Source organism: Coccomyxa subellipsoidea (assembly GCF_000258705.1).
Source record: "Coccomyxa subellipsoidea C-169, whole genome shotgun sequence".
In the NCBI taxonomy this organism is placed as follows: domain Eukaryota; kingdom Viridiplantae; phylum Chlorophyta; class Trebouxiophyceae; family Coccomyxaceae; genus Coccomyxa; species Coccomyxa subellipsoidea.
Genome location: NW_005178040.1, coordinates 2064436 through 2082919, shown reverse-complemented (window position 1 = coordinate 2082919; position 18484 = coordinate 2064436). Strand labels below are relative to the sequence as shown.

General features: G+C 54.5%; 4 protein-coding genes across 4 annotated transcripts; 1 reads left to right on the top strand and 3 right to left on the bottom strand.

Moving 5' to 3' along the window:
* Positions 1 to 1419: 1419 nt before the first annotated feature.
* COCSUDRAFT_27599 (kinase-like protein) lies at positions 1420 to 4286 on the bottom strand (the record flags this gene model as incomplete). Its single annotated transcript, XM_005650532.1, has 7 exons — positions 4143 to 4286; positions 3376 to 3557; positions 3224 to 3254; positions 2820 to 3087; positions 2324 to 2547; positions 1857 to 2055; positions 1420 to 1585 (listed from the first exon to the last, which is right to left on the bottom strand). Exons 2-7 carry the CDS (start codon positions 3502 to 3504, stop codon positions 1420 to 1422), a joined length of 1017 nt encoding a protein of 338 aa, XP_005650589.1. The 5' UTR covers positions 3505 to 3557; positions 4143 to 4286.
* A 551-nt stretch (positions 4287 to 4837) lies between these two features.
* COCSUDRAFT_12961 (tyrosyl-tRNA synthetase) lies at positions 4838 to 7927 on the top strand (the record flags this gene model as incomplete). The annotated part of the gene is made up of 9 exons (XM_005650531.1): positions 4838 to 4936; positions 5035 to 5230; positions 5405 to 5538; positions 5805 to 5938; positions 6046 to 6115; positions 6299 to 6470; positions 6841 to 7076; positions 7404 to 7577; positions 7790 to 7927. The coding sequence occupies 9 exons, from the start codon at positions 4838 to 4840 to the stop codon at positions 7925 to 7927; spliced, it is 1353 nt and encodes a 450-aa protein (XP_005650588.1).
* A 592-nt stretch (positions 7928 to 8519) lies between these two features.
* COCSUDRAFT_52662 (hypothetical protein) lies at positions 8520 to 14730 on the bottom strand (the record flags this gene model as incomplete). Its single annotated transcript, XM_005650530.1, has 15 exons — positions 8520 to 8681; positions 8876 to 9069; positions 9392 to 9646; positions 10193 to 10426; positions 10725 to 10854; positions 11140 to 11314; positions 11572 to 11738; positions 12031 to 12180; positions 12493 to 12629; positions 13111 to 13317; positions 13626 to 13739; positions 13888 to 13996; positions 14100 to 14232; positions 14324 to 14418; positions 14602 to 14730. The coding sequence occupies 15 exons, from the start codon at positions 14728 to 14730 to the stop codon at positions 8520 to 8522; spliced, it is 2391 nt and encodes a 796-aa protein (XP_005650587.1).
* Positions 14731 to 15003: 273 nt separating this feature from the next.
* Positions 15004 to 18419, bottom strand: COCSUDRAFT_64948 (hypothetical protein). The gene is made up of 9 exons (XM_005650529.1): positions 18298 to 18419; positions 17777 to 18142; positions 17464 to 17688; positions 17232 to 17357; positions 16188 to 17050; positions 15985 to 16080; positions 15739 to 15802; positions 15415 to 15602; positions 15004 to 15323 (listed from the first exon to the last, which is right to left on the bottom strand). The coding sequence occupies exons 1-5, from the start codon at positions 18394 to 18396 to the stop codon at positions 16877 to 16879; spliced, it is 990 nt and encodes a 329-aa protein (XP_005650586.1). The 5' UTR covers positions 18397 to 18419; the 3' UTR covers positions 15004 to 15323; positions 15415 to 15602; positions 15739 to 15802; positions 15985 to 16080; positions 16188 to 16876.
* Positions 18420 to 18484: the final 65 nt, after the last annotated feature.

Below are 18484 nucleotides of genomic sequence, written 5' to 3'. Positions count from 1 at the left end.
TCTGGACAGCTCTTGGCCTCAACATGAGCACGACTTGGACCATGCGCATGCAAGGGACACGAGGATACATCGTTGGAATAAATGTCTGGCACGCAGAACAGGATCACTAGCCTGATGCGCAAGCCAGAAGTGCAGCACGATGACCAACCACTTGTGGCACTAGCCTGCTTGCCGCAGAAAAGACCTGCCTGCTGAAGGGGCGAAAAAAACTCTCCTTATTATTAGCACCTACTAAAAAGGGTAGCACTTTAATATCGACATACTCCATTCTGTCGTTGTATGCCTTCAGGGCCACAAATCCTTCATGGAAGCCCTCTTAAGCATGGCAGCCACACTGGGAATCTCTCCCCGGAAATCTGTGCTGCGCCCTGTCTGACTGGGCGTTTGTGAGCTCGTCGTCTCATGACAGACTCTGTTCCGCAGGGCAGATTCACTGGATACAGCCGGGCCCTCCAGACGAGCCACACAGGTGACCACACAAGGCTAATGCATGCAACACACTCAGCCACTGCCCTGCAAAGCGCAGACGCGCAGCCCCAAGCATGCAACAGCGCAGAAACTCAGGGTCTTGCAACTGTCTTGCAACCGGGTACAGAAGGCGGAAACACGACCACACAAACTTGGCTCAGCATTTGCTGATCAGGAACTGGAACACACATCCGAGTTTGCAATGCACAACGAACTCTGGCGCTGCTGCTCCTCAGCGCGCACTGCAACTCTCCACAAGCCTTCATCCCTTGTGTCATACATTCCCGGCAAAGCTGCGCCCGGGCAGCAGGTGCAGGACTGCTCATATCTGACGCTGTCAAAGGTCTCATGTGCAAAAGGCGACCGTGAGCGGCGCATCATGCGCCGATGAAGGTGTCAAGACTCCCGCATCCCCCAGTACAATTGCACCCTGCCACCGTAGCCAGGGCAGCCACACCAAGTGGCTGACCTGGCGCCTCATATCTCTCCCCCCCTCCCCTCACCAACCCCACCCGCACAAAATGGACATGAAATGGGCCGAAAGCAATGCTCTAATGACGAGGCCTAGGCACAAGATGCGCCTCGGGCAAAGATGCATGCAGAAAAGGCCCCTTGGGATGCGCACACGGAGCGCCCCACCTGGCCTCCAGGGCTCAATGCCTGCCCAGCACAGAACAGCACAAGTAAGCGTCAGATAGTGACCTGCATCCTGAGGACACAACATAACATTTGCCCAACGTTCCAAGAGAACTGTAAGCCGCGTGTTCCTCCTGCCACGCATGTGCCTAAAAATCTGACCAGAGGCGCAGAAAGCTTCAGGACTCCAACAGCCAACAGCGCACGTCAGCGCAGCATCAGCATCATGCAGCATTACAGCTTCTCTTCCTGGCAGTGGCACTTGCAGACATGAGGCTTGCATTGCTAGGGGGCAGGCTCTGACCGTGGAGGCCTTCAGGAGAGCCAGTCGTCCATGGCCCAGGCTGGGCGGCCTCCTGTCTGGGTGGCCTGCTGCACAATGGCCTCAATCTCCTCAACCTTCTGCAGATGCGGCGGCACCCCCTTCTGAACCAAGCGGTTGTTCAGCTCCCCCATACCGGGCCCCAGGTTGCTCAGAAACCTGCGCCACTCAGTCCGTCAACTTGTTGCTGACGCACCTTACAGCTTTTTGTGGATGGTACCGCCCCTCAATGACTACACGAATGATCCTCATACTGTCAGGGGTATAGACTAGATATAAGTGCATATGCCCAAGTGGACTGATAGCTTGGAGGAAGACTAGGTTCCTTGTCAGGCTGCTGCTCACCAAGCCGGACATGCCCAAATGGAGCTTTATCCCAAGGTGAGACTACCCCTTTGTCGAGGGGCATAGGGAGAAGGTGGCAGCGCACCAGGAGTGCTGCATGATTTCAGGGATGGTGACGCGCTTGCTGGGGTCGGGCGTGAGCATGCGCTTGAGCAGGTGGCGGCACTCCTCGCTCACGCGCCGCGGCTGCTCGTAGTCCGCCGCCACGATGCGCGGGAAGAGCTGCTGCAGGCGCACCAGGTTGTTGCTCCTGTCGTCCCCCCGCTTTGCAAACGGCAGCACCGCTGCACCAACAACACCCACACCCCTCAGCTCCGCGCATCCCTCCTCTGAATACCCAACCTCTCTTGCAGATGCCTTTCGTCACCCATTTTCTTTCGGCTGGTATTATTTCCGCTGCTTACCCTTCCAAGCCTGTGCAGGGAGTCCACTAAAGCTGGAGGCCAGACAGCATCCCTGCACATGCTTGGAAAGAGCACGAAGCAAAAGCAAGTACCTGTTGAAGGGCAACAGCCTAGGTGAGCAGGTCTGGAGCAGCGGCGGTGACCTCACCTGTGAGCATGACGTAGAGCATGACGCCGCAGGACCAGATGTCGGCCTTCTTGCCGTCGTACTGGTCATTGAGCAGCACCTCGGGCGCGATGTAGTCGGGCGTGCCGCTGACGGTCTTGGGCCGCGAGTCCACAAACTCGTTCTTGCTGTAACCAAAGTCGCACAGCTTCACGTTCGGCCGCGGCAGCGCCCCGTCCAGCAGTGTGTTCTCCAACTTGATGTCCCTGCGCAACAGCACCCCCGCACACTCAGCACCGCTCGCCGTTTGGTCGTCGCAATGGGTGCTGTTGTACTCTTCACACCATATTGACAGCACATGCCTGCTTCTGCATGAATCTACACATGCCTCAGCTGAGTGACGAACCCAAATACTCGATGCTTTATCATTGGTGGCCCCAAACTCACTGTTTCATGAGGCATTGCTGCTCAGGCAGGTGGCCCTAATGACAGGAGACCCTTCGGTCTTCCAAGACATGCTCTCTCCAGACGCCCGCACCTGTTGGCGATGCCCAGCTTCTGGCAGAAGTCGAGGGCGAGGATGAGCTGCTGGAAGAAGCCGCGCGCCACGTCCTCGGGCAGGCCCTCCCCGGGGGCAGACCCCTTGTGCTTGATCACATACTCAAACATGTCACCGCCCGCCGCGAACTCCATGACAATGGCGAGATGCTGCGGCGTGAGGAACACCTCCTTGAACTGCACGATGTTCGGGTGGGCCACGCACAGCCGGTGGTTCAGCACCTCCCGCACCACCCCTCGGCTGACACCTGCAGCGAATCAACAGGGTCTCCAGCCACAGGTGTCACGCACTTGCAGCCTGTGCAAATGGGTGGCTATTCTTGCTGGACTTGCTGGTTGTGAAGCAAAGAAGGAAGGTTTGCAAGCACAGTGAAAGTCTCGCACCTGCCCCCCTTTCCAAGAATTTGATTGCCACCTGCAAAGTGCACAAAAGCGCGTCAGCAAGACCCGAGGCAAAAGCTTCAGCAAAGATAGCAAGCTGGCATGCACAATGTTTGAACGCTGCATAGTGTCATAACAGATGAAGGGACACACACCTGTTCTCGAGCCTGTGTGTCGAGCGCGAGCATGACAACTCCAAAGGTGCCCTCATTCAGATCCTGCAACTTTTTGTACCGCGCGTTGCCAGCCAACAGATCCCTGTCGGCGTGCTCCTGCTGCGCCATGCCAGCTGCTGCCTAAATCTTCTAATTTGTGTCTTAGAACCTTGGTCTGCCGCCTGCGAGGAGAGCAAATAGCAAATTCAATCAGAGCGTCACTGGCCTGGTGCCCTGTGGAGTATACCTGGGCTAACTGGAGACTTGCAAGCCTTTTCGTGCAACTACGACTTTAACCCTGCCATGTCCCTCTGTGCCTGTTCTCCCTAGAAGGCTGTTAGTGTGAACGTCCTAGCAACATGCCTGCCAGTGACTGGACCTAAAGGTATTCGGCCATCTAACAACGCCACTTAGATGTAGATGGCTGAGGGTTCGCAATATCTTGAGGAGCCTCCATCAGAGAACTTGGAAGCTCAGGCCAAGAAAAGGGTGCCTACCATGACCGTGACTATATGACACGTTGTAAGCAAACCTACGCCTTTCTCTGTCATTAACATCATCTTGCGAGATTGACTTCCCTTGAAATCTTGTGAGTCTTGCTTGGAAAGCGAGTGCCCAACACAGGAGGTTGTGTTTGACACTGTACACAACCTGCTACGGTCCACCCGGGACACAAACGGAGCAAAGCCTAGGGCACTGTAAATCCACAAATGATGCTTCTCTGCATCTCCTGACACCGTCACGATGATATGCCCGAAGGGTCTTACCCTCCAAACAACGGCAAGCCCAAGCGGGATCAGGGGACAGGCGAGCTTCCAGGCAGGGTTCTCCAAGCTCACCCAGCTATTGAAAGTCTGTTCGGTTGGGGTCCCCGACTCCCATCGATGTCAACGGCACCATCATTCTTCCTGTCTCCCCTTGATACAACAGAATGTGCTCCTTCCGTAGCAACCGAAGCAATCGGTAGAACTGAACTCATGATGACCGGTTGCCAGATTTGGCGAACCTGACTCAACACAGTTTACTGATAGAACAATGCGGGAATGTAGTCCAAAATTGCGGATCACCTTTCTCCCATCACGTGTTAAATGCATTCGTTTTAAGAGCCTCATCTCAGGACCTGCTAGGTTTATTTTCTCCGTGCCCAAAGTACTTTCAACAGCATTTACTAAGTGTGACCCGTGCTAGGGGTGCATAGAAACGATCGTTGATCAGATTAGAGAGCACTGTCACATCTGTACTTCACATGTTCGGTACCATGCGCCAGCTATGCTCTGGCTTGGCAAGAACTCATTTGTACAGATTGCCATGCTCATCTCTCCTTTCATCTAGAGGTCTCAGACATTCGACAGCAAGCTTCTCGCGATGCCAGCCTTGTTGTACAATGTGCAGAAGGCAATCGTCCTCACATCGGCCATGTTGTAGACGACGCAGGCACTGGACGCCTTGCAAAGGCAGCTCCATGGCCACAGATGCAGTTACTGTGCTTGAACCCGAGAAGGAGCAAGGAGCACAACAGCTGAAAATAGTCGAAGTGCTCAGATCGCGGGGTCTCGTGCAGGTTAGCAAGTCCACCTTTGCAGACACGTTCCAGCTGCATGCACCCTGTGCGCCACAAATTCCGCTTTACAAAACAATCTGATTGCAATTATATTGCAGGACATCACCAGCCCATCGTTGGAGAAGGTGGCTGCCACGGAGAATTTGACGGTGTACTGCGGATTCGACCCCACAGCCGAGAGCCTGCACTTGGGCAACTTGCTGGGCATCATCGTGCTCACTTGGTTCCAGCGCTGCGGCCACCAGCCAGTGGCTCTGCTGGGGGGTGCAACTGGCCGTGTGGGGGATCCCTCAGGTGTTCAACCTTCCCAAGTTGACTGGGACACCGAGAATTGGACCCCTCATGACATTCATGCAGCTGCAGCCACTGTTGCCAAACACAAATCACTCTGAAGCTCGAATGGGCAGACATGAAACGGCAATGTGTCATAAGTAAGCAGGTCGTCAGCCTGAGACTGTTGACATGCAGGTAGGAGCACAGAGAGGCCAGTACTGTCAGAGGACGAGATTGAGCGCAATGTTCAGGGCATCAGGCGGATCTTGGAGAGCCTCATAGGCAGCAGCAATGGAGCAGGGCCTGCCCCCCAAATCCTGAACAACCTGGTCAGCACCTCAGTTTTTCTTTCCTCCGCAATATGTTGCTCGACAGCTTGAGTCTGCTGCTAAGCCCGTCCATGCTGTCTTTGCTGCCCTGACACTTGTGCACAGTGTAGGAGTTGCCTGCTGCCCAAGTGGGGGCTCACTGCTCCCTGAGCATTTCAGTTTGTTCTTCCATCAAGTGTCGCATGACAGCTTAAGTCTGCTGCTTCCTCTTTATAAGAGTCGCCTGCCGCCCAAGCGGGGGCTTACCGCTCCCGGATCCCATGCAGGATTGGTTCAAGGAGGTGGGCCTGCTGTCCTTCCTGCGCGATGTGGGCAAATTTGCGCGCGTGGGAACGATGCTGGCACGGGACGCCGTGAAGTCGCGCATGGAGCTCGACAATGAGGGCATCTCCTTCACTGAGTGAGCGCACGAATTCTGTGGCCGTCTTCCACTCTTTCCATCAAGTAACGGTCTCAGGGATCTTGCAAATTTGTTGAAACTGTGTGATGTTGGAGTCTTCTGTGCAGGTTCACCTACCAGCTGCTGCAGGGGTATGACTTTGTGCACCTTAATCGGGAGCACGGGGTGCGGATGCAGGTGAGATGCTTTCCCATTCACATACCAATCATCACTAAGTGAGCTATTTTTATGGGAGACACAGTCTTCCGTTGAGGACTTTCTTGTGGATATTTTTTATTGTGCCTGATTGCCTGGAAGAAAGGTGAGCTTGGTCAACCCACATTTAGCTCAGATTAATGGAGTCCGCTGCTGCGCCCACAGATAGGCGGGTCGGATCAGATGGGCAACATCATCACAGGGCTGGACCTCATCCGGCGCATGGGCGGCGGCGCCCCGGAAGCGGCCTGCTTCGGCCTCACTTTCCCGCTGCTGACCAAGGCCGACGGCACCAAAATGGGCAAGAGCGCCGACGGCGCCGTCTGGCTCGCTGCCGGTGCGCCACATCACCATTGGAGCATCCCTCACATGCGCATCTGCATCCTGACAGGCGATAAATAATAAGTACATACATCAACAAGTCAGCGCCCATAATCATGTTGCTCATGCAAGCACATATGCAATGGTGGACATAGCTGTTTTGCGTGCACAGACTACGACCGAGGAAGCACTGATGAGCACCCTTCTTTGCATTTACTTAAATTGCTCGAGCGCTCTTCCTTGCGCACTTGTCAACATCAAGCTGCCACAGCAGCAGGAGAGGTTTCTGATGCTGCAAAAAGACCGCTATTACTGTGGCATAGAACACGCTGGGTACCGCGAAGCATGTGAAGACTGGCACTGACCGTGTCGCGGCTGCTGTGCAGAGAAGATGTCGCCCTTCAAGTTCTATCAGTACCTGCTGACGAGCGTGGGGGACGCTGAGGTCATCAAGTTCCTGCGCATGCTCACCTTTGTGCCCCTGGAGGACATCGCGCAGCTGGAGGCCAGCATGCAGCAGCCGGGCTACCAGCCCAACACAGCGCAGCGCCTGCTCGCGTCCGAGGTCACTCGCTTCGTGCATGGCCAGCTGGGGCTTGACCAGGCCCTCAACGCCACCCAGGTGTGTTCCAATAGAGGCCATTTTCTGAGTCCCTGCAAAGACGGATAATTGTTAAGAGGCAACACCCTTTCGTTTGGTGCTGGGATGTTAGAGGTGTCCTTTTTCACAGAGGATGTACAGGAGCAGCATGCACAAGAGCCCCATTGCTTGAAACAGCCATGGAAGAAGAAGGCTGGGGAAGAAACAAAAAGAGGAAGGCTTGGGGGTTGTGACTGCAGAGCAGATAAGTTGCTTCACGTGGTACAGGGGAATCCTGCTGGGTACTGTTAAGGGTGGAATGCAATGTCTTGGGGTGTGCATGTCAGCGGCATTCCTGTGCTGATGCAGGCTCTGGCTCCGGGCTCAGACACGAAGCTGGACATAGACACGCTGGAGGCTGTGGCGGGCAGCGCGCCCACAGTGGAGCTGCCCGCCGGGCAGGTGCTCGGGCAGACCCTTGCGGACATCATGGTCGCCATCAAGCTGCAGGAGAGCAAGAGCGCGGGGCGGCGTTTGATCAAGGTACATCGTCCCCTTGGAACCATGCACTCATGCATTCTCAATGCAGACTAATCAAACTGCAAAGCTGACCTTGCTCCCTGCTTGGCGCTCCCACTGCCTTGCATTCTGTCCTGTTACAAAGAAGACGAAGAGGCATTCTTACTTAATATACATCAGACACAAGCGCATTCTCTTGTATGTGAGTCTGAGAAGAGCTGATGGTGCACATGCAGGGCGGTGGGGTGCGAGTCAACAACCAGAAGGTGTCTGATGAGCAGCGGAGGCTGAGTGAGGATGACTTCATTGATGGCCGGCTGGCGCTCATAGCCGCTGGAAAGAAGAACAAAATGCTTTTGCGGATATCTAGGTAGCTAGTAGGTACCAGAACTGTTGCAGGACTAGTGTCACAGAAGCCCTGGTGTCACATGGACTGCTATTTTGGTTTGGCAAGAAATGATCAATAGAACAATAGTCAAAGGTCACAGTATGCAATTTTACAAGCTCATCTTAACAGTGGTGCAGAGGGGGCAATCATGGACATACATACTGGACTAAGACTATCTTGGGGCTCTTCTCGGACACGGACGTTCAATGGGCATCTTGAGGATTGCAGGCACATGAAACATCTGTAAAGGCTTGGCATGAACCTACTTTCTTCATGTCTGTGGGCGGATGGCTATCTCGCTGCTCATCTGCTATCACATGCGGTGATACAACAGCTGTGCAATACCTGGACAACTGGTTCTGCATGCACTTTTGGTACCATTCTCATTTCCACCATTCCACCATTTCAACTCTACAAACAATGAGTCAGATTTATTCCAACCGTTCAAGTCGTTGCGTTCATGAGGTACATGCAAGGTCTGCGCCTCTAGAAGGCAGATGGACTGCGATCTTGCTTTAATTACCTCAGATTTTGCAACTCTGCTGATGTATTAATTATGCACATGCTCATGCGTCACCCTATTTCTTGCCCAAGCTGCTGAGGTCAATCTGTCCCAACACCGGCGTGGTGGACGGCGCGCTGCGGGCCTCACCAAGAGCCGCCTTGAGCTTCTGGGGGTCCGTGGTGGGCGCCTTGCACGTGAAGTTCTGACAGACGAACGCCGTCGCAGAGCTGTCCGCCTGCAACAAATGCATGCAAAGCTCATCACAAGTGCAGAGAAGTGCCCATGCTCATGCAGCACATGCCAATAACCACCAGGACTTTTGCTTTCGCTTCAACGCATGCCCCGTGCCCCGCAGCTCCATGCATAAAAGACAGCAGCAGGATTAGATTTAGCCAATGCTATTGGCTGTCAGCAGGAATATCAAGGCACCTGCAAGCCTGCTCCCTCCACCATGGCGAGTGCTTGTGGGTTATGTCCGCGCCAGAACTCCACGGATGCTTCATCAGAGGGATCGATGAAGATAACCGCCTTGTCTGGTGCAAATATGGCTTGCGCAGCGTCCAGCAGCGCCTCTGTGTCCGCAGCGCCCAACCTGCCCGCAATGATGACCTGCCGCAGGTGCCCTGCACAAAGACAGTCACCATCAGACTCGTCCCCTGAGAAGTCCCTCTCCAAATTATCTCAGACCTCAGAAGCGCGGGAGATCCCAAAACACCAATAGAGTTGCTCTCCTTGCCAGCAACGCTGTCATTCTACGCTGCTTGCAGAACACGGGAACGCAAATGCAATCGGAGTGCGTATTTAGGCCGCAATAATGCAAAGGGGGGGACAAAGGCACAAGTGCAGATGCTAGGGCATCTATCAACTTGCCTTCCTGTGCATTTGTTTACGTGTCAGACATTCACTCATTTCAAAAGCGCAGACAACGACAGAGAGGAGTTGGACCTGAGTCCAGGAGGTGCAGCGCGCAGCACATCTGTGGCATGGCAAGCGACATCTCGGCCAGGCGCTCCCGGAATGCGGCCGCCGCGGCCGATGCGCGCGCGCGCAGCGGCTCGGATGCGTCGGGGTCGGTCAGCGCCGCCAGCCGCAGCAGGTTGGCCGCCGCGATGGACGACGGCGCCGGCTCCGCCCCGTCGTAATCCTCCTTCATGCGCAGCAGGATGGAGGGGTCCTCGCCCGTCGTCGAGAAGTAGCCGCCTGCAGCACAACCACGGCACAGCCCCTTCAGAAGTTTGCACAGCCGCTCACAGCAGCAGCAAACTTTCCCTGGAAGTATGTCAGATGGGTAGTGGATGCTTGACGCTTTTAAAAGTGCTTGCCCAGGACAGCTACAAATTCTTGCTGGCGTTGAGAGAGTAGAGGCTGAAAGGCCTGGCAGCCACGTAATAATTCTGCCAAGGACCAAGACAGGCTCGCCATGGGCGCAGTGAGATTCTTGCTGCATGCTTCAGGATCCTGCCATGCCTTCAAGCTACTCACCAGCCTTTCTGACAAGCTTGTCTGGGGGCTCAAGCTCATCAGGGCCAGGATATACTCAATATTTCTGTGACAAGACGTTTCTAAGCCTTGGAAAGTCAATGCGTCTCACCCTTCGTAAGGCCCCTGACTATTGGTTCCGCTGATCCAAAGAAGATTCTGAAACATACAGTGCTTGTTTAAAGACTGCCTCTCAGAGCCCTGGCATGCGACTTCTAGAATCCGCTCTGGGTCAGACAAACAGGGCAGCCGAGAAGATGCGCTCACCTGCTGCATCGTCCCAGAAGAGCTCGTCCTGCGCAGCCTGCAGCTGCAGCGCAAACTGCAGCCACTGGGCGTCCCCCGAGGCCGCATGCAGGTCCAGCAGGCCGGACACCAGGAACGCATAGTCATCCGCGAAGCCGCCCACGTCCGAGGGGCCCCGGCAGAAGCTGCGCCGCAGCCGCCGCGCATCCGCGTCCCACACCTTGTCCCGCACGAATTCTGCCGCCCGTATCGCGTCTGCGCACACGTGTGCTTGCGTTTTTATGGCTGTCTATGTCTGCATTCTGGTCTTTCGTACGTTTCCAGGGAAAAGGATCAGAACAAGGAGTGGAATCCCATGCCATTGGCAGGGTTGGCCCCAAAATTGGCCATGATAAGAGCCACAAGTGCCACCCATGCTTGCTGCACTTCCGCAGCGAGAGGGGAACAGATGATGTATTGGGCGACACCGTAACTTCATTTTATTTGCGCATCACCAATCTGGAAGAGCACAGACACCAAAGGCATGCACAGCACGAACGGAGGAGTGAGGCACCTGTGAGGTAGTCTTTCGCGGGGCGCCCTTCCACTGGGAAGAGCGGAGTCGGCGGCTGCGGCTCGTTGGCGAGCACGCGTGAGGCATTCGCAAACGCCCCGATGGCCAGGCCATTCCAGGCAGTCACAACCTGCAGTGCACTTAATTACTTCAAGACCGCTCTCCTTTTGTAGAGCCTTGCACACAATGGCACCTCTGTGAAGCAAGGGTACAATGCCTCCTTTTTTCAGTATCAAACATATGATTAATATATTGCACACAGCAAAAAGCAGAGACACGTCCCTCATGACCAGCTGGGCACAGAGAGCAGTAAACAGAGAGCACAATGCAAGCACTGCCTTGCACGCAGCAAAGGCGCCAGTGCTCATTTCATAAAGAGCTTGTCAGGGCGTTTGACAGAGAGCAACAAGGTCACCTTGTCGTCTAGGTGTGGCCTGGGACGCTGGGATCTGCGCTCGTGCAGCAGCTGGCGCGCCTTTGCCAGTGTTCCCTCCGTCTCCTCCACAGACAGCCCAAACTTGGTGGCTGTGGCCTTCACACTCTCCCGCTCGATCAGGCAGTTCAGCCCCGTAAACTCGCCATGCTGATCGCTGCAGCGCACCCCACCACCACTCATATTAAGACAACAGTGAACCACCTCATGTACCAACCACCACAGGAAGGCAAAACAAGGATTTCTTCTGGGCATAAGCTCACAAGAGCTGCCCATGCATGCGCATCAGGTGATCAGCTGACTCCCGCATAAATTAATAGAACCGGCCACCCCTGGAAACGACCCTCCCCAGTGCAGGTGCAACCAACGACAGCTGCTTGTAGCGTTGTAGGCAGAATGAGAGACAATGCTTGCCTGCGTGGAGAGAGGTCAGTGTTGCCGCTGGCTTTTACGTAGTAGTGCTGCTTGAAGACGCGGCCACGCTCGCTGTCCGTGCCTAGTACCTCGTCGATCTCGTCCGCTGACCAGACATAAAAGGCGCCCTCCGACTTCTTGCCAGACGCATCCAGGCTGTCCGCATCCTGTGCCACCACAAACATGACTTGCCTGTGACCAAGTAATACCTTCAATTGGAAAGGAGCGATAAGAGAGCATGCAAGCTCCTTGCACGGGCATCCAAACGTCAGATTGGGGGCTTGCATGCAGCAACGCTCAGGCCTGGCGGCCGGGAGATCTACTGCTTCCCTGCTAAATCTCTTCTCCCTCTCAAACGCTTGTAAAGCTAAAAAAGCCTAGCAAACAGGCACTGGCCACTCTGGCTTTTCAATGCAGCTGAAGCGTGGCCTGAAAATAGTGAAAGAGAGCGGAGCGCACCTCTGCAGAATAGAAGCCGCCCTCCGGGTGGGTCATGTCGCGGTGCAGGTAGTCCAGTATTCCTCGCGCCACTCGCGCATACCTCACATCGCCCGTGGCCCTGTACGCGTCCAGGTACGTCTGCGCCAGCTGCCCGTTGTCGTACAGCATCTGTGCATGCAAACGCGTCAGCAACGGGGATTTGATTGAATTTCTCTGCCTCGCCTGGTCTGAACGCTGCTCTGGAACGTGCAGGGAAGTCTTGACCGGAATCACAGCTGCATCTTGGCAGCTGCAAAACCCGATCAGGTTTGCTGCTGACACCAGAGCTGTGTCTCTTTGAGCCCTTGACTGCGACAGAAAGATTCAGCCCCCAGTGTGTTCTAGCCAAGGTAGAGAGACTACATCCGCGGACCAGGTGGAGGCAGGGAAAGGCGAGTGTGTAGGCGGCTGTGGGGTCAGCTGATAGGGAGAGATGCGGACCTTCTCAAAGTGGGGCACGTGCCAGTGCTCGTCCACAGAGTAGCGGTGAAACCCGCCGCCCACGTGATCGTACATGCCGCCAGCCGCCATCCGCTGCAGCGTCGTCTCCGCCATGCCCAGCGCATCCCTCCTGCGCCCTGCACCCGCACCAACACTTCACACGCAAATTCTCATTGTCCCAAACACCTGCAGCGACATGCCTGATCCCATGGGGTCCCAGGTGGAGAGAAGGATGCCCACTGGATATTCAAAGCCATCAGCGCTATGGTTGTTTGCATAAAACATGCCGGGCGATCTCTGCATATTGGGAAAGTCCCTCTTCCCAAACGCAAACCTCCCCCGGCATGTTGAGCAACCCATGCTTGATGGGCACACAAACAAGACAGCAGTGTCTACTGGCAACACAATCTTACAGCAGGAATCAGGCAGAACCTCAGGGCGTCCATCTCGGGTGCCCTGTTGTGCATGTGCCTATAAGTCTTCTTAGAGCACCGCATGATAGCTTGCACAAAGAATTCACGAGGCAGGTCTTCCTCAACTTTTGGCGCTCGCGCCGCCTTTGCAATATTGCATTTTCTTGGTTTATTAGGATACCGCCGTTTATGGAGGGGGCTGCACCGGAGCTGGAGGCGGTGGCAGAGGAGGCTTCCCGGTCCTGGCTGGCGCGCAGGTGCTCAACAAGCAGCAGATTGATCTCCGCGGGGCGCGGAAACTTGGGCGCTGCACCAAAGCCGCCCAGCGTCGGGTCGAAGCGCGATGCCAGCATGCTGTAGCAGCTCTCTATGAACCGGCCCGCCGCCCCCTCCGGCAGCTCGGCCTTGCCGCCTGCACCATGCATTAGAAACACAGTATCTGAGACATTGTATCTCCCATGAACACATGCACACCAGGGGACACTGAAATGATTTTTGACACGAAATTGATAGTACCCCCAGCATGCCCATCAAGGGCATGCTAGGGGAGCCTGCATGAGCCTCTCTTTTGACCACTTTCAGAGATTATCCTGGCCCCAAAATGGGTCGTGAAAGCACATGAGCAGCACTGTGTATGCAGCAGGCCTGGCCGCAGCAGTAGGCTAAGCCGGTGTGTGCCATGCATCAGAACAAGTGAGGAAGGTCAGGGGAACTGCCAACCTTGGGGCTGTATGGCTTCGTTGAGCTGGCGCATTGTGTCAGCGCTCTGCTCGATGACCTCGTTCTTGCGCGACCGCCACACGTCTGCTATGCGCTTCAGCACGGTTGAGAATCCTGTAGCAAATCCAAACATACCGCTCACGCCATGCTCAACATCCGCTAGCGCTCAGAAGGCCTCCACATCGGCTAGGTCGGCAGCAAATCTGTAGCAGCAGCAGTTTCAGAAGATTGCAGGACAAGCAGTGTGGGATAAAGTGCGCACCGGGCCGCCCATATGCATCCTGGGGAGGGTAGTAGGTGCCTCCCAGGAAGGGCTGCAGATCCGGCGTCAGGAAAACGCTCATCGGCCAACCGCCGCCGCCAGATGTCGCCTGCGCATCGGTCACCACCCACATGTGAGTCGCCATGTGCATCTCTGCAACGCATGTGTGCTGTGTGCTGGGGCAAGTTGAAGGGATGTGAGAAATCATGTACCTGCACATAGGTCATGTACACTCGGTCCACATCGCTCCTCTCCTCCTTGTCCACTTTGATATTGACAAAGCTGTCATTCATGAGCTTGGCTATGGCCTCACTCTCAAAGCTCTCCCGCTCCATCACGTGGCACCTGCAGTGGTGCGCGCCGATCTCAGCAGGCCATGTATTATACTTCTCCTGTTGCAGAGGGACATTTACACAGCTGCATGCATTGAGCACACCAGTGGCAGGTGGCATAGCCCACTGAGAGAAAGATCGGCTTATTCTCCGTGCGCGCCTTCTCGAAGGCCTCTTCACCCCAGGGATACCAATCCACCTGGGGAAGCAGCACAAAAAATACTTCTTCTCTCGCAAGTGCTGCACGTGCCGTGACTTTACTAGAACAAAACTCTGCTGTCACACATTTACTCAGTAATACCTGAAATGATTATGGGTCACAATAAGCACCACATCGAATGAGAGATCGTCACAGGGAGCATCGTGACGCTGATTTGCTTACTGGATTGTGCGCATGTTGCAGTAGATACGGGCTCTCCTCGCTCGCTAGACGATTTGTGAACTTGGGATTTGTCTTTGTTGGCTGTTGTGATGTTGCTCCGGATTGCAATGATGTTGTTGTTGTGGCCATCAGTCTTTTTGATGAGAAAGGCAATGCCGTTCGTGGCCGGAAATGTTTGTGCGTTTGCCAGGCTTGCAAGGCCTTCGGCACCCTGTTGTGCAAGCAATTACAACAGCATCGGAGAGATTTTCCGAGCACGCTGCGATACATTGCAGCAGAAGATTGCATCTTTGGCCAAAACCAGTCTCATTTCGGAGTCCCGTCATGCCCCAGATCCTGTTCAGGCTCTGCCACAATTCCTTCGAATTTCGACATCAGCTTGTGCAAAGGGGCAGATCCGCAAGGACATGTCTTACGAGAAAGTCTGCGAAGATATGTCCCTTGGTACTTATAATGTGACGTGCGGACCGTGTGCTTTTACTTTTAGTGGAAGGTGATCTGGTTTACAGTTCATGACCACGATCTGGCACCACAATCGACAGCTGTGGTCTTCAGCGCGGCTTCATAAATGTCTTACACTTGAAAATTTATCAAGGCAACCGCCTCAACGGCCTGCACGCGGGTGCTTGCATAAGTCGTGTGGTGCATTTTGGAACAGGACTGATACATCAGGCTTAGAAATATCGCTCACAACTGATGCAGAAGACATCGGGGCATCTCAGGTGCCATATATGTCCAGAATTTTCCACAATTCTGCCTCAAATCATTCCACCTGAAGGAATCATTATAATTGTGAAAGGCTGGTTCATGCAGGTCTGTGCCTTGTGGGAAGCTGCTGCATTTGATCCTCGAGACAAGGGTCAGGTGGAAGTAGCTCTCAGGAACTCATACGTAGTGGCCGCAGCATTCGCGCCGAGTGAAGCTCTGCCTGATGCAAGGCCGTGCAGGCTGTCCTATGGAATCATGGACCATTCAGCGCAGCAGATGATCGGCTTTGCAAGGTAGAACCTGTAATGAACCTCTTGTCTTAATGGGTGTCACAGCATCTTCAAGTGATCCTGTGTGTTAAATTTGCTGCAAGGATGCAATTTGCACATTACAAGCAACTGACAATATCTCAACTCTGAAATGGGACAGGGTAATCTCGGATGGCGCATTTGCAGCATTGCTGATAGACGTTGTCATACATCCAGATTTCAGGGTGAGGAGATCTTTGTTGTGATTGGGGCAGCATTGTGCGGCTTCTTTTTGCGCTGGCAAGCGGCAACCTCCGGATCCGGGCAAGATAATTGGAAAAACATCAATGTTCATGATGTATTGAAACAAGGGGATCGTCCCTTTATCAGGGCACTTCAGCCTGACATTCTCCTTCCCTGTCTGCAGATGCGAGGTGTTGGCAAAGGGCTTGTCACCCTCTTAATGAAGACATGCATCAGGAAGGGCGCAAGCGGATGCGTTGTGTTTGCACCTCGTGAGCGGGTAAGACCTCTAAAATATGTGCATGTAGGCCTAGGCTTCGTTCTGATTCAATATTTTTGGCAATTGAGACCTTGAAATTGAGGAAAGAAATGTGCGGGGATGTGCAGATGTTCTTCTGGAAGTGTGGGTTTCGATGGAGCAGTCGCTACAGAGTCATGAGCTTGCCCGATAAAGCGAAATCTGCTGGAGCACGCATTTGGTCTCCTGACTTGTGAGAATGCTGAGAAAGTAACCGCTGGTTCTGTGCCGCAGCATGCCATGATGGCATGCATATGGTATCATAGCTATCGCCGGGCATATGCCTCATGAGCGGTGGAGGATTTAATGGAGGATCTGATCACTGGAGGGATTCAATCAAGTTGATGCATATGGAGCCAGCTCAGAACGCTGCTGGTGCCAGCAACATGTGTGCCCTCAATTAGCACATGAGTAAGTGAGTGCCTGTAGATACATCAGAGGCCACAGCGGTCGCCACTGCACTGCACGCGACAAGGTTCCCACCAGACCCAATGGAGATGAGATGGCACAAATGCTTGATTATTAAATGATTATTAAGCACACCTGCAAATTCTCATGAAGTGCCTAAGGATCTCAAACCCCTATTTTCTGTCTTGCTGTACCTCAGAATGCTAGCAATGATCCAGGGAAAAGCAGTGCACAACTTCTTACGTCCTTCCCACCCCACAAACAGGTCATCTGCTCTGCACTGATAGTCTGCCAACGCATGACCAGCAGTGCTACATAAACCTTGAGAAATCATGCCCCAATATGGGTGTCCAGCCAGAAATGAGGCAATCTAATTGATGGCATCCACCACAATGCGGCGCGCCTTGAGGGGAGCCCACTTCCAGCGCTTGTAGTACACGGCTGTCAGATAGACAATGGACAGGACGAAGATCCACTTGGCGCCCATGAGCTTTCTGTCATCGTGCTCCGGCTCAGCAGCCCATGCCAGGAACGTGGTGACATCCTATTTAAATCAAAGAAGTGGATCTCAATTGCCGCCAGCCACCCATAACAATGCAACAACTGTCTGATGATTCTATGCGAAGAAGAAGGCAATGGACATAATAATGAAGGCAGCCCTGGTCGAGATGTGGTCAACAGATGATCAGGGCAGTGACAAAGAAGAAAAATGGAGGCAAACACACCTTGGCCTGCTGCGCCTCTGTTGGCGCAGTGCCATCCTCGTACTCGGTTCCCTCGTCAACAAGCATCTTGGGCATGGCAATGGCGCCGCCAGGGAAGTAGGGGTTGTAGTGCAGCCCCTCCCTCACCTGCATACCAAAACTCTTCTAGATCTCCACCCATCACTGCATCCCTCAATGGTCCCACTTCTGATCTCAATCTGCACATAAGCCATGCGGTCGAGGAGAGACTCACGCTGACGCCGGCAGGTGGGTCTCTGTATCCCAGCAGGAGGGCGAACACGTAGTTCTGGCCGTCGTGCCGGGCCTTGGTGATCAAGGACAGGTCAGGCGGGTAAGCTCCGCCGTTGGCATAGCGGGCAGCCTCCTCGTTGGCATAGGGGCGTGGGAGCGGGTCGCTCAGCCGCCCTGGGCGGGTGTAATTCTCGCCCTCATCATTGGGGCCATCCTCCACCTCGGTCTGCACAGAACGCAGGAGGAAAAAGTCACTTAAAGTCACAGGACTGAACTTCACAGCTTTTGAGGTGGTCAGGAGATTGAGAGCCTACCTCAGCTGCCATCTCCTTGGCCTCCTCCTCAGTGTAGGCGACTCCCACAAGGTCACGGTAGTGCAGCTGGTTGACAGAGTGGCATGCTGCGCACACTTGGCTGTACACCTGATGGCCACGCCTGATTGCAGCGTGGTCATAGGCTGAGAAGAGGCCAGCATGGTTCCAGGGGTAATGCGGGGCGTGCAGCCCCAGCTCAGCCTCCTCCTCCATCAGAGCAATGCCCAGGCCACCTACAACAGTAGCTCCCAGCCCCACAGCTGCCTTCTTCTGCCAGCTCCACCGGCTGCGAGTCTTCTGCTCGGCATTCTGAGCTGCTGCAGCCTCTGTGTGCACGCTCTGCGCTGCGCCTACAAGGGGTGCTGCCTGCTCGCAAGAAGTAGGGCAGCAAATCGATCAGTCTTTGAGCAAGGCACAATCTTTAGACATGCAATGGATGATTGCTCGGGAATGAGATGGCGCACAGGATTCAAAGAAAAACAGCGCTGATGCGAGCAGACACATGAGCGGCTAAAACTCACCTGTGTCAATTTAGAACTGCTCTGCTCGATGCTCGGACTGCCCGCAGCAGCACCCTGCCTTAGGGTGCGCAGCAAGGCCGCGCCACCAGAGCGCAGCATATTACACCTTGCCACAACCTGACTCTCAGCGAAAGTGTGCGCAGGCAAAAGATCAGCCCTACTCATTAAGCACTTCTGCCACGCTGGC

Coding starts and splice junctions, on each gene's coding strand:
- COCSUDRAFT_64948 (XM_005650529.1), bottom strand. CDS start 18,396: ATGCTGCGCTCTGGTGGCGCGGCCTTGCTGCGCACCCTAAGGCAGGGT. Junction 17,689..17,776: donor CCAAGGAGATGGCAGCTGAG/GTAGGCTCTCAA, acceptor CGTTCTGTGCAG/ACCGAGGTGGAGGATGGCCC. Junction 17,051..17,231: donor CAGAGGCGCAGCAGGCCAAG/GTGTGTTTGCCT, acceptor TGATTTAAATAG/GATGTCACCACGTTCCTGGC.